The sequence below is a fragment of the Antedon mediterranea genome, chromosome 1 (assembly GCF_964355755.1).
Source record: "Antedon mediterranea chromosome 1, ecAntMedi1.1, whole genome shotgun sequence".
Classification (NCBI taxonomy): Eukaryota; Metazoa; Echinodermata; class Crinoidea; order Comatulida; family Antedonidae; genus Antedon; species Antedon mediterranea.
The window spans coordinates 39,410,259-39,425,890 of NC_092670.1; the positions used below are offsets into that span (position 1 = coordinate 39,410,259).

A 15,632-nucleotide genomic window follows, 5' to 3' on the forward strand; every position below is an offset into this window, starting at 1 on the left:
CCACCACCACCACACACCACCAACCACCACACCACATTCCCCGTCGCCTTTATTTTCATTCATATAAACAAAAAGGCAATAAAGTTGTTAATATAAAACATAGATATGTATACATTGATTTGTGATTTGTAAACATATACTAGTGACCAATTTAATATTAAATTCATTCTTGGTTGTGTGACGATTTATCAAAAAGTTATGTAACAAGTTGTACAGCGCCCTCATAATTTAATGTTAAAAGAAAAAAATTGTAATGGCTTCAATTGGAGTTCTTGCTAAAAATGCCCTGCAAAAGTCGGCAGTTTCAAAGTTGGTCAGTTATAAGCAAAATACTTTTAAATAGTTGAATATTACAAAGTTATTAGTTTCATCATTTATGTTATTTTATGTTATAGTAAATTAATAATGTAACTGTAGCCTAGGCCAAGTAAAAAGTAGGACTGGCTGGAGGAGGTAGTACGGCGAGCGCCAAGCGACTGCATGATGAACGGCCAACCCAATCTGGATCGTTTAGTGCAGGCCTAGGCTAAGTGATTGATATTTATTTTTCTAGGCCTTAATGAGTGTGTTAAGAAGTATCTTTATACCAGGCAGGCATTGCCATTGTTGCCAATTACCATTGATATTGTGTTTTTATTTATATAATGCTTATTCATGTTGACAATTGTATTGATTGACATCATTATTATTTGAATGTTACTGTATTATTAATTATCTAAAAACAGGGACAAGCCAGTGGTGCAGCGGCAGGGACTCGTTTCTTTCATTTCAACGTGAATGGCAGTCTTTCATCATCCACAGGGACTACAGCTGATAAAGTAAGACATGACGGTGAACTCAAAATATTTAATTTCATCTTTTGCATTACAAATTTAGTGGTGGCTGCCCCCCCCCCCCCCCTTGGGTCCGCCTCTGGACTATTCTTGCCTTCTCAATGCCCTTCTGACAGTAAAGTTTCACAGGCTCTTCTTCAATTATTATATTTATTCTACATTGTATTTTAATGTTTTTAAATGGCCTCACTCGCCCAGTCTTGCAAATCCAACATGTTTACAGTTTATCTCTAACAAAAATTACTCTTTAAAAACTGGAAATTTCCACAAAATAAGAATCCCAAATTCATAAATAATTCTATCTATTTTTAATATTGTTGCTAATGTATTTTTAGGAAATGCACATCACAATACATTTTGCTTTTAAGTCCGTACCAAGGGAAGTGATTATAAATATGACTAAATCATGTTGATTAGACGATCCACTAGGATGGAATGCAAGGACGAGTTGACCAATGACAATCGACAGTTTGAATAATTCATAGCTTGTGATTTAGTCACATCTCTTGCATTGCATTATGTCGTTGTGTTGCGTCTCTAGTGGGAACCAAGCATTACCTCTCTGTGTTGAAAAATGAACCCCACTATATAACCTTGGTTATGGGCTTTTTTAGCCGTCTAGCGGAGTCTAGTAGTTGTAGAGTTTAATAGTTCTTGAATAGTTTATTGTATAAAACTATAAATATATATAGTATAGTATAATTTGTTTTTTATAATTTAAAGATATCAAGGGATTACCCTGTGGTTGATCATACATATGATGCAGTAGTAGTAGGTGCTGGAGGAGCAGGATTACGTGCTGCATTTGGCCTAGCACATGAGGGTTTCAAGACGGCTTGTATTAGTAAATTATTCCCAACAAGGTCACACACAGTAGCAGCACAAGTAAGTCTGTTGATGTGTGTTACTTAAGCTCTGTCTACACTATCAACCTAGTTTGACAAAAAAAGTGTTATGTGCCCAAATATGGTAGTGATATGCCAAAATATGGTAGTGATATGCCAAAATATGGTAGTGATATGACATCACCATGTCCATATATGAGCACATCACATTTTTTTGTCACATAAAATTTGATAGTTTAGACAAAGCTTTAGTGAATAATAAATTGTTATTGAATTCATTTCACTTTATTTTGGACATCAAATTCATAGAAGCATACATACAGTATTATTAATAAGTTAATCCACAAACTAAATAGGAGTTGATTTTACTAAATAAAACAACAGCTTGTTCCATTTTAATTTGTTTTTTGTTTGTTTTCGTGGAGATTGGTTGATTGAGATAAGTGTATTAAGTCTACTGTATAAGTCTAAGCTTATAATAACAAAATACTGTCATTCATTTTATGCTACCAACGCTCATTGTATTAGTTAGTCAATTTTGACACCATAAAAAAATGTACATTTTGTACCACAGTAGGTAGGAACACCTTATAGATACGTCACTATGCAACATTTTAAGCTATGATATTAAATATTCAATAATTCAATTCTTTATTTATACATCAAAACAAATTTTCAAATTAATATATAATTATCAAATTAATAAGAAGTGAATGTGTTCTTTTGATTCCAGGGTGGAATAAATGCCGCTTTAGGAAATATGGAACCAGACGACTGGAGGTGGCATATGTAAGTAGACAGACAAGTACCTGGATTAGGATACCTACCTGGATAAAACAGAAAATGCCATTGCTTTCAAACTACTCAACCTCTCAACAATAAATACTACCAGCCTTCAAAATTCATACACCATCATTTTATTTGTTGTACAATTTACTGTATGTTTTTTACTGAATTTTTTTAAAGCTCTGTCTACATTATCAAACTAGTTCGACAAAAAAAAGTGTGATGTGTCCAAACATGGTAGTGATATGACATCATCATTTCCATATATGGGAATATCACATTTTTTGTCACATAAAGTTTTATAGTGTAGATAGAGCTTTAAACACATAAGAGAGCATCTCAAATTTGAGTACTAACTAATTGTATTTTCTAAAACATGGTCTACACTATCAAACTGTTTTGATGTGATCATCCCAAATATGGTAGTGACATGTCATCATCATGTCCATGTGCACATCACATTTTTTGTTTGATAGTGTAGTGATAGTTGATTGTTGTTTGTTAGGTATGACACCGTGAAGGGTTCTGATTGGTTGGGTGATCAAGATGCTATACATTACATGACAGAAGAAGCTCCAAAAGCTGTTATTGAGGTACTGTACAAATATTGTGATTTGGGCCACGTTCAAAGATAAATATTTTAAAGCATGTCTACACTATCAAAGTAGTTTGACAAAAAAAAGTGTCAAAATATTGTAGTGATATGACATCATCATGTCCATATATGGGCATATCACATTTTTTGTCACATCAAGTTTGACAGTGTAGACAGATCTTACTGTTTGTTATAATTATTTCCTTTGAAACTTTGATGTGTTTTGTACATTATAGGATTTTTTTAATTTAGTGATAATGATATATGACTGTACCTCTGCTCTTTGATGGTAAAATGAAAAGCAACCTCAATTTTTTTTCAACAGCTGGAAAACTATGGGATGCCATTCAGCCGGACTGAAGAAGGTTTGATATACCAAAGAGCATTTGGAGGTGGTAGCTATGACTACGGTAAGGGTGGACAGGCTCACAGATGCTGTTGTGTTGCAGACAGGACTGGACATTCACTGCTACACACACTATATGGTCAGGTATGTTAAGCTCTGTCTACACTATTAAACAGTATGTGACAAAAAAAATATGATGTGCCCATATATTGGGCATATCACTACCATGTGTAGGCATATCACTACTATATTTGGGCACATCACTAACAAAACGAACAACGACTAATATATGTTTTTACACAATGACCAAGCCCTATTCAGGGGACACCCCTATTGTACTATTGTAGGGACACTATGTTGGGTCCACAGTGACGAAAATGGGATTACTCTATCTACGAAAACAATTAAAATAAATTTTTGTTTTTTCAAACATTTAATTTCTTAAAATCCATAATAATCAAACATATACTATTTAAATAATATAGTGACTATTTTATTTAAAAACGTTACATTTTTTAAAAAAAGAAAATTTGTATTATATTTACAGTTATATTTTCATCTAATATTTGATTAAGAAGTTGATATATAAATATGACTTACCTTTTCCTAAACAAACAGCTACAGTAGTTGTGTGTGTATACAACTGCTGGTTTAGTAATTATGTACACATAGAATTGACACTTTACTCATCATTATAATAAGAGTTCTTCTTCCAACAGCTTATGTAAACTAATTAAAGTTACACACGACATGTATTGTTATTTACGCGTTTTGTATGTTTGTGGTCATAGTAACTAAAAAGGTAACAATAGCGAGGTATCTCAAAGACTATAATGAATGTATAGTATTAATAATAATCAGCTCTATTGCTTGAATTAATATCAATTGTAACAGGAAATAATAATAATAAAGAATTACATAAAAACACCTTATTAATATTCTATTTTTTAGTTTGTCATAAATAATAATAAAATAATAAGAATAAAGTTGTGAGTTAATTTAACCACTGTCGGTACAATTGTCTTGTAGACGATAATGAGAAATTTTCTTTTTTTAAATTGTAATTTGATTGGCGTATATTTATTTCTACTTTTATAATAATGGGATAAAATTACAATGCGATGATGAGGATGATATTAATGAGAATTTTAATTTGTTTTCAGTCGTTGAGATACGATACCAACTACTTTATAGAGTACTTTGCCTTGGACCTTCTGTTTGAGAAAGGAGAATGTGTTGGGGTCATTGCACTGTGTTTGGAGGACGGATCCATTCATCGTTTCCGCTCAAAGAGCACAATTATAGCGACAGGGTGAGATTTATTTATTTTGAATAATTAGGCAAAATAAAAAAAAACATTTGCCTTTTTCACAAAAGGAAAAATAAGGTACACACCTAATTGGTGACAGTGGCTTAGGCTGCTTTTGTGCTTTACTGGCAGCTAGTGACTATGATTTTATATTTTCTCTTTGCGTCGTGTTTGTTTTTTTATTTGTATTATATTTTGTAAAATGTATCTTTTGCCTGAATAAATAATAATACTAATTGGATTTTTCTTTATTGTTTTAGTGGATACGGTAGGTCATATTTCAGTTGTACCTCAGCCCATACCTGCACGGGTGATGGTACAGCAATGGTCAGTCGGGCTGGTCTGCCTAACCAGGACATGGAGTTTGTCCAGTTTCATCCCACAGGTAAGGATATTATTAAAATGTTTACAATTATGACATTTCAGAATTGCGAATGTTAAAAGGAGATTGATATCAAATCTAAATCCTAACTGTTGAAAGGAACTTTAGATGCAATGCTGTCTGAATGCATTATTGGAAAGCATTTTTTTTTTATTAAAGTGTGCATCAAAACGTCTTAATTAAAGATGTATTGTCTAAAAACATGAAAAATGAAAATTAATAAAATCAGACTTTAAATAGGTTATTTTGTAGTTTAAATAAACTTCAGTAAAAAAAAACAACAAAAAATGTTTTCTCATATAAAATGACAAAATAAATGGTAAAATTCAACCAAAACCCAATTGGCTGACAGCCAATTTGACTATTTTTTCTTTAAATTACAGTTTTTTTCAGGTAAATAAATTTGTTTTCGATTCAATTTGTGTTCAAAGTGGATAATTATTATGTGACATTAAAATGGCATGTTCGACAAAAAGTGTGAAAAAAACATAAAAGGAGATTGATATAAAATATAAATCATAAGTGTGAAAACAACTCTAGATAGTGATAAAATGCTGTCTATGGTTTGAATCCTGTGTGAACGCATCATTGGAATACGATGGAAAAAAAGTGTGCATCAAAGTGTCTTAATGTAATGTTAGTGTTAATGCAGCCTTCACAATGTTAATTATAATGAATGGTGTAAGGACGCGTATTATGAAGCTTATTAGCCACAAAAAGACAATATGTATTCAATTGATGATACCAAGTTATTGTATTAGATAGCCTCAGGCGTTCATCATTATACACACTTATTCTTCTGTTCTTGTTAATAATACCCAAGGATAATTATTAGAAGAGAAAAAAATTATGTTTAACCCAACTTGTACTCTTTTAAAACATAATTAGATATTCATTTTTTTGCCCATAAAAAGAACTACACATGTTTTTTGTTTTTATTAAAGCATAAAGTATATTCTTTTCATAAAAAAGTATATAATTACCAGTGGTGAGTGAGTGAAAGAATATTAGAGGGAGCTATTTACCATCTGTGTACTTCCATTCTAATCATTTGATATTTAAATAAGCGTCAATTACCTGTAGTGAGTTTAGATTATACTGTATAGAGGGAGCTATTTAGCATCTGTGTACTTCCATTTGATATTTTGCTGAGTGTCAATTGTCACTTTGTCTTAAAAGGTATATATGGAGCTGGTTGCTTAATAACTGAGGGTTGCCGAGGTGAGGGCGGCATATTGATTAATAGCGAAGGTGAGCGGTTTATGGAGCGCTACGCCCCGACTGCGAAGGATTTAGCTTCAAGGGACGTGGTCTCAAGATCAATGACAATTGAAATTAGGGAAGGCCGGTAAGAAATATGTATTGTCCCCCAAAAACATGAAAAATAAATATTTAAAAAATCAGACTTTGAATATGCCATTTTGCAGTTTTAATTAAGTTATTCACTAATGTAAAAAACGAGAAAAAAATTATTATTTCACTTCAAAAACAAAAAGAAACGTTTAATTTTAACCAAAAACCATTGTCTGACAGATTTTTTATTTTTTTAATTTTTTGCTTAAAAGAATAAATTTTTTTCATGTAAATCTTTTTTTTTCAATCCAGTTTTTGGTCAAAGTGAATAACTATTACATGACATTAAAATGGCATATTCAAAAAAAATTGTGGGGGACAATACATCTTTGAAGAAATATTAAAGAAAAAATAACCACAATTTAATTATTATTTTTGGCTAAGTTGCAATGGTTGGCAAATTATAATATACAATATTCAAATAAGATTGTACTGTATAAAGCCCTGTCTACACTATTAAAACAGTTAGACAAAAAGTATGATGTGCCTAAATATGGTAATGATATGCCTAAATTATTATATGGTTGTGATATGCCTAAATTATTATATGGTTGTGATATGACATCATGTCCATATATTATGGGCACATCACATAAAGTTTGATAGTGGAGACAGAGATTTGGTTGCAATGCTTGGCTACTCATAATATACAATATTCAAATGAGATATTGTACTGTATTACAATGGTGAATTATTTTAGTCAGATGTATTGTATTATTCTGAATTATTTTCTTATAGTGGTGTCGGTCCGAAGAAAGACCATGTATACCTACAACTGTATCATCTGTCACCAGAACAGCTTAAAACTAGACTACCAGGCATCTCAGAGACTGCTATGATCTTTGCTGGTGTAGACGTCACAAAAGAACCAATCCCTGTGCTACCTACTGTCCACTACAACATGGGTGGAGTTCCTACCAACCGCAAAGGAGAGGTTCGTGCGAATTTAACTTTTGAAGCAATAGGTTTAATGAATGTACTAGTGGCTTAAGCTGAGATAACTAGTCATGGGTTTTATAAACAGGCCTAAAGCCTTGTCTACAGAATCAAACGTTATGTGACAACAAAATGTGATGTGCCTATAGACATGATGATGTCATATTACTACCATATTGGGTACTAGTTTTGTCAAACTACTTTGATAGTATAGACAGAGATTTACTGATTTCTTCCAAAAAATCATATTTAAGTTTTCTGACTGTATCTTCTGTTTTAATTGATAGGTTATTTACTATGAGAATGGAGAAGATAAAGTCGTGCCAGGATTGTATTCGTGTGGAGAGGCAGCGTGCGCGTCCGTTCACGGTGCCAACCGTCTCGGTGCCAATTCACTTCTGGATCTAGTTGTCTTTGGCAGAGCCTGTGCCTTGACCATCGCTGAAAACCACAAGCCTGGAGAGAGTATTCCAGATATTAAAGCGGTATTTAAACGCTATTTTAATTTTCAAATGAACTATCAAAATATGAACTGTTAATTAATAATAAAAATAATTCAGGCGGTACTGTATCTATTTCCAAAGTATAGGATGTACGTGATGTAAATGAGATGCTGTATTACCAAATATTCCTATGATACTGCTGGAATAGATAGTATGTCGAGATACAGCACTGGGAATCGCATGCATTTTATGCAGTGGTTGTATTTGACTGAAAAAAATAAATTATAATTATTATTTTAATTTTAGAATTCTGGTGAAGAATCAGTAGCCAATCTTGATAAGCTGCGACACGCTGATGGCAACCTACCAGTGGCAGAAGTACGTGCCAACATGCAGTGGGTAAGCAAACTCTTTCAAAAACGCCTTAAGCTCTATCTACACTATCAAACTTTATGCGACAAAAAAATGTGATGTGCCCATATATGGACATGATGATGTCATATCACTACCATTTTTTGGCATGTCACCACCATGTTTGGGCACATCACACTTTTGTTGTCGAACTCGTTTGATAGTGTAGACAGAGCTTTACATTACCATCAGTTCATCATGCATTGCTCACATTATTTGCGATAATAACATGCCTATTAAGCTGTTGAATGAATCATTACATTTCGATTTCTTTTCAACCAGGTAATGCAAAATAATGCTGCAGTGTTCCGTACTGGAGAGATCCTAAAAGAGGGCGTCAAGAAAATCGATGATGTTTACCAACAATTAAATGACGTCAAGGTAAACCATTTTTTTTTTCTATCTTAGAGTAAAATCCGTCCCATGTTATTGCAGTTTTTTAATTTATTATTTTTACCATACTTTTTGTATAAAAAATGTGTGTAGTGTTTAAGAATAGAATGCATTCTGCATTTGAATTGAAAATGTAAAGCTCTGTCTACACTATCAAACCAGTTTGACAAAAAAGTGTGATGTGCCCAAATATGGTAGTGATATGCCAAAATATGATAACATCATGTCCATATATGGGTACATCACATTTTTTTGTCACTTAAAGTGAACTATTCTGTACCAAGCAAGCCTGGTTACTTCCATATAATGTTACTAATGTGTATTACATGTGTTGTTTTTCAGTTGTACGACCGAGGAATTGTGTGGAACACGGATCTAGTTGAAGCGCTGGAACTACAAAATCTACTTTTAAATTCTGCTCAAACCATGCATTCAGCTGAGAACCGAGAGGAGAGTCGTGGCGCCCATGCACGAGAGGACTTTCCTGTAAGAGCTTTAGGAATTACTCTATGACTTACAAATCTTTCTTTTTAACGACCCTATTCTCTGTACTGTATATCCACATATGGCATATTCTGTAATTCAGTGTAACATATGTATCACATGTTATACCTGCTTATTTATTGTTACTTCTTTGAAGGTAGGATACAGTAAAAGAAAGCATAGATACGTAGACAGATACATTTTTTTTTCTGGATCTCAGCACCCCCAATAATCTTATTCAGTACTTAAGTATTTTTTTAAAAATTTATCAATTATTTTAAGTATAAAATCCATGCTTAAGCATAATGTTGTTTACATTTCTACTGTATGTTAGAACATTGTTGGAATTTTGTTGTTTATCGCAGGATCGCATTGATGAGTATGAATATTCTAAACCATTAGAAGGTCAACAAAGAAGATCGTATGAGGAACATTGGCGAAAACACACATTAGCATATATGGATAAAGAATCGGGAAAAGTAAGTACACAAACACATTCCAGCACATATTTAGACAGTGTCTGTATTCTTTGGTGAATCAGGGGTCAACAACTTCAGTGACATGAACTGTGTGGAATATACTGCTGGGCTGCATGTCTTATGGTTAATTTTGTATGTATAAAGGTCTATCTATGAATAAAAAAAAAACTGGTAATATTAAAAGTGCTTTTTATAAAAGCCTAGTGTATTTCATTGCAATATCTTCATTGTAATATGTTCATTTTAATACTGTATGTTCATTGTGATATGTTCATTGTAAGTATGTTTATTGTAATATGTTCATTTTAATACTGTAGGATCATTTTAATACGTTCATTGTAATATGTTCATTTTTTATATGTATATTGTAATATGTTCATTGTAATATGTTCATTTTGATACTGTATGTTCACTTTAATACTGTATGTTCATTGTAATATGTTAATTGTTTATATGTTCATTGTAATATGTTCACTTTAATACTATATGTTCATTGTGATATGTTCATTGTGATATGTTCATTGTAAGTATGTTTATTGTAATATGTTCATTTTAATACTGTATGTTCATTTTAATACGTTCATTGTAATATGTTCATTTTTTATATGTATATTGTAATATGTTCATTGTAATATGTTCATTTTGATACTGTATGTTCATTTTAATATGTTCATTGTTATATGTTCATTGTGATATTTTCATTGTAAATACGTTATATGTTTAATGTAATACATTCACATCATTGTTTTCTTTTCAGGTTAAATTAGATTATAGGCCAGTAATTGATGAGACGTTAGATCAAGAAGATTGTGCAACGGTTCCACCAGCAGTTAGATCGTACTAATTGCAGCATATAAATATCATAACGGTTCCACCAGCAGTTAGATTGTATTAATCTCAGCAGATCGACAACACAAGCATGCACTCCCTATGATATGGTAGCGTTTTCATTGTTAGATATTAATGACCTTTTTGTTTTCACGTCATGCCACTAGACTATGCCGCTATTGAGTCTAAAATCATATGGTCCTAGATGTCTGCAGTGTGACCTTTTGACTCAACAGCTGTGTAGTCATGGCACATGAAAGCAAAAGGTTGTTATATGTTATGGCAACCAATTTACTGTTTCCTTCTTATTTGTGTGTGGGTGGGGCGGGGTTGAGGAAGGGATAGTTTGTTGTGATTTGATCAATTATCAGGAAAAAATTTGATTTATTTTGTGTTTATCAGGTTTCAATACAACAATAATGTTAGATTGAATATTTTGCTTATAAATTAACTAATGTTAAAAACAGAATAGTAGATTTCACAAAATATAATAATTATTATGTACATAATATGAGTATCATAGGGGGGAAATATCTGTTTTTAGTCGCTGTGGGTGTGAAATGTACAGTATATACAATTACTTTATGAATAAATTAAGACGTTAAATATTATTTCTTCCTTCCTCAATCAGCCTTGTTTGTCTACACTATCAAACTTTATGTGACAAAAAAATGTGATGTGCCCATATATGGACATGATGTCATATCACTACCATATTTGAGCATATCACTACCATATTTGAGCATATCACTACCATATTTGGGCACATCACACTGTTTTTGTCAAACTAGTTTAATAGTGTTTGTCATGATTTATACTTTGTTTCTAAACCATCAACATACAAAATATAAAGTATTTCTGAAAATGAACAAGTTGAATGGTTAATTGACACCAAACCATCGTGTTATGCTATGTCTACACTATCAAACTTTACGTGACAAAAATGTTGATGTGCCCATATATGATCATATTTTGGCATATCAGTACAATATTTGGGCACATGAAGTGATAGTTTAGACAGAGCTTAACAGCGGTAGTAACGCGTTTCATATCGTGTAGAAAACACGAAAAATGTTACTACAAAAATGGAAATTATTGAAAATAGTTGATATAGCATATTTATAACCTGAGCTGTAGTGTATGCTTTCCATTGGCATGCACGGTTTCGTCTTAATTTGCCGTCTTAAAAAATTGCTGACTAGCGTATTTCTTTACCAGCCTGTAGTGTACGCTACAAAGGCCTACATAATACCACATTTCTTAATATTGTATGGTTTTATCATTTTCAGTCATTATAGTTTGCACAATTAAATGATATTGAAATGTCTATTCACCCTTCTGATAGGAAGTTGGTCCTTAGGAACCATGCGCCCTGTGTCACCTGGAAACACAGCCACGTTCTTCTTCCTTTTTACGTCTAAACTCCATCCTGCCGTTTGACATATCGTTTCATTCTCTCGGGTTAAAAAATGTGTGTCACGAGCTATCTGCCGGTGTTATTAGGCCTACAAGTAAAATACCATCAACGACTAAAGTGGTCTAAATCGGGCATTAGTTGAAGGTTTAGCCATCGACTATAGTCATTTTGGAGATAACTCAATTTCCTAGGATCAAATATGATATAGTACTTCACTGCAATGTTAAAGGATGTATCGTTAAGCTAAGGCTAAAAAACAATAGCCGTTAAATCATTGATAAAATAAAGGAAAAAACTTCAAAAGCCATGGATTGGGAATGACCAGGATCTGAGCAAAAACATACGTAATAGTTTAACCTTGCTAGAAAACAATTAAATTAATCCTTTTATACCGTTAATATCTACGATAACTGCATTCCCTTATAATGATTATAAATTAACCAGTGGCGAATCCAGGATTTTTTAAATATAGGTGAGGCGTGGTTAAAAAAAAATGTGATGGACCGGTTGAGTCCCCCAACTTCACTTTGATCCGCCTGTACGGTAGTAGATCATGTGTTCATGACACTAAAGTAGTCTGCCAGCAGTCACGTGGCTGATTGATGTTCTGTTGCTTCATGTCATCACTTCATGTGACACTTGTGTTCGTCAAACCACGAACATTAATCAAACGTGATTAGTATAATAGATACATTTGTGACATTTTGTTTCTTGGAATTCTATTAATGTATTTCGTTCCGTCCTGCATCCAGTATCCGTAACGTCCGTTAAATTACTAATAATATACTTGGTTCCAAAAATCATAAGTAATTAATAATAATCATACGTGATTAATAATAATCTATTCATATTATTGTGACGTGATTAATCTGTCATTGAAGAATACGTACTTCTTAGAATCATGCATATATATGACTAATTAGAACCAGTGCTTTCCAAACAAAATAAAGAAATGAAAGCTATACAGAATATATGTTGGTTCCCGGTCCCACTAGTGACGCAACGCAATGACGTGACGCAACGCAATGACGTAGACGTAAAGCAAGCAATTGAACCAATCACAAGCGACAGTTCGAATAATCCATCGCTTGTGATTGGACATATCACTATATCGTTGCGCTTACATCCTTAAGCCTTGTCTACACTACCAAACTTGATGTCATATCACTACCATGTTTGGTCATATCACTACTATATTTGGGCACATCACATTTTTTTTGTCATACTAGTTTAATAGTATAGACAGGGCTTGCGTCTCTAGTGGAAACCAAGACTGAATTGAATTTGTATATTATTTAGAAATACGAAAAACTTAATTTTAAAATCGACACCAATTACCACGGATTCAACAACTTAACATCGTTGTTGTAATCTCGAGAGCGATCTCGTTGTAATTATCGGATTCTTGTCCGAATTCCGATATGATCATTATCATTTTGCATCATAATTAATCCGGAATGTTTGAAATTCCTTGTGACAGGGCTTGGTATATTACCGTGGGGAATACTTAATACACCGGTGGCACTAGAGAACTGCCAAATTCAATGTACCTAAATGCAGTAGTAATTAATTAACGTTAATTACTTACTTTATAAGTATGGTTACGACGATTAATCCATCGCTTGTGATTGGACATATCACTACTTGTGTTGCGCTTACACTACACTACTACACTATCAAACTTTATGTGACAAAAAAATGTGCTGTGCCCATATGGACATGATATTATTTATCCACCATATTATACACCATATTTATACACCATAAGCATATCACTATCATATTTAGGCACATCACACATTTTTGGGTCAAACTAGTTTTATAGTGTAGACAGAGCTTAAAGCGTGGTTCCCACTAGCGACGCAACGCAAGGACGTAACGCAACGCAAGTGAATTGACCAATCACAAGCGATGAATTATTCGCTTGTGATTGCTAACTGTCTATAACTTTGCTTGTCATTGGTTAAAACGCTTGTGTTGCGTTTACGTCCTTGCGTTACGTTCTAGTGGGAACCAAGCTTAAGGCACATCTTCTATAACATCTTCACCCTATTACTAACATTAATGTTCTTTTACTAGTAATGGTTGCGGTGCACCACATCCCCTCTTCTTCCCCCCTTCTCATCACATACTCACTTTTCCCCTCTTCACACTCTGAGTCAGTCGTCGAGTATAGGCCTATGCCTCCTTATCTTAACCTACATTATTTATAATCGTCCGGTTCATTCCTCGATAGATTGATAGAGGAAATTATTAATCGTCTGTAATTGCAATAATGATTTGACAGGAAAAATGAACATTTAGACCTAAAGGGTGATTGAATACGTTCTTCTAACTTTTATGAATTATAATTATATGATTAATGTATTAATGTTGGCTAGCCTATATCACGTGTTTGTTTAAAATATTTTGGTATTGTTCAAAATACGGCTCTTAAGCTCTGTCTACAGCGGTTTCAAACTAGTTTGACAAAGAAAGTGTAATGTTCCCAATATGGTGGTGATATTCCCAAATATGGTAGTGATGACATCATCATGTCCATATATGAACACATCACATCACATAAAGTTTGATAGTGTAGACAGAGCCTTACGTTCCAAAAACAGAGTGCCTACAGTATACGTCGATTATCGTTCATTTCCATAAATTGATTATGTTTTATCGCGTGTTATAATCCATGCCTTGTCGCGGACAAGTGTAGCATATGATGTTTGCATACGTTTGTGAATAATTTATTTTTCATTAAATCGATTGTGTTGCACAATTTGTTACCATTTGATTATTCCCAGGTATGATGATCTTTCCCAGGTGCCCAGAAGGTGATTCAATCTGGGGGACTTAATTTACACCCCGCGGTCTCTCTTTCAACGCCTAATATACGATGACGTTTCCAGATACTCAATGTAAGAGATTATCTATATATAAATTGTCATAAAGAATTAAGCGCGCCACCAGGCCTTGTCTTTTTTCTAATAGGGCTAATTTTAATTCGCATGATCGGATGTGATTGCCCTTTTACCTAAATAATATAATAATTAGATATATATCAAAATGAAAAACACAGTTGTTGACACGCAGACAGGTAATTTGGGGAAACAACACGATACTGAGAGGAAGTCATATGGAACGCCGAAAAGGACAATTTGATCGATTTTCCCGCTCACCGCGCGGCCAACTGGTAAAATATTAATATGATAAATAATTATTGTATTATAAGGTTAATTTATGTGTCATATCCATTTTATTTTTTTTATGCTGAACTTCATTTTGCATTTAGAAGCACCGAAGCAGTTAACTTAAATTTCGTATGCCCTACGGATGCAAGGAGAATATACTAAGCAAATGCGCTGACATTAAGTTTATGTTGCCCCAAAACGCTTCTTGAATGTAGAGAGATGAATGTATTTTCAAACATACTTTATTTGCATACATTTATGTTATTTATGTTTAAACACAATCTTGAAGAGTTTCCTGTGACAATGTTATTGAATGATTTAGACAACAGTGTATACGTGCGCAATGTGGGCGTCCTGATCCAATTGGGTTAATTAACCGTAACACCACTATAACAAGAATCACTTTACTCAGTAGATTTAAAACGAAACTTTAATTTAGTTGGTGTTTACTTGCTATTATGTGTCAATTTCCATCTATCATGACCTTGAGAATTGCTTTCAACACTTACCAGATGGTCATCACACGCCCATTTTGGCGCCAAAACTTATTTATAAAAATAAATAAAACTAATATATTTGATTTCGCGTGATTAAAGTCATTCAAGATCACTAAGGAT

General features: G+C 33.2%; 1 protein-coding gene across 1 annotated transcript; it reads left to right on the plus strand.

The window, feature by feature from the left end:
* Positions 1–248: 248 nt before the first annotated feature.
* On the plus strand, positions 249–11,033 carry LOC140063461 (succinate dehydrogenase [ubiquinone] flavoprotein subunit, mitochondrial-like). Its single transcript, XM_072109832.1, has 16 exons — positions 249–313; positions 726–818; positions 1,557–1,718; positions 2,412–2,467; positions 2,970–3,057; positions 3,385–3,549; positions 4,569–4,717; positions 4,975–5,099; positions 6,276–6,444; positions 7,188–7,383; positions 7,673–7,870; positions 8,135–8,227; positions 8,522–8,620; positions 8,975–9,118; positions 9,481–9,594; positions 10,352–11,033. The coding sequence occupies exons 1-16, from the start codon at positions 254–256 to the stop codon at positions 10,436–10,438; spliced, it is 1,998 nt and encodes a 665-aa protein (XP_071965933.1). The 5' UTR covers positions 249–253; the 3' UTR covers positions 10,439–11,033.
* The last annotated feature ends 4,599 nt before the right edge of the window (positions 11,034–15,632 follow it).

Excerpts from the sequence above, each read along its gene's own strand:
- LOC140063461 (XM_072109832.1), top strand. The coding sequence starts at position 254 with ATGGCTTCAATTGGAGTTCTTGCTAAAAATGCCCTGCAAAAGTCGGCA. Across the intron at positions 4,718-4,974 it reads AGCACAATTATAGCGACAGG|TGGATACGGTAGGTCATATT; the intron begins GTGAGATTTATT and ends TTATTGTTTTAG. Across the intron at positions 5,100-6,275 it reads TGTCCAGTTTCATCCCACAG|GTATATATGGAGCTGGTTGC; the intron begins GTAAGGATATTA and ends TTGTCTTAAAAG.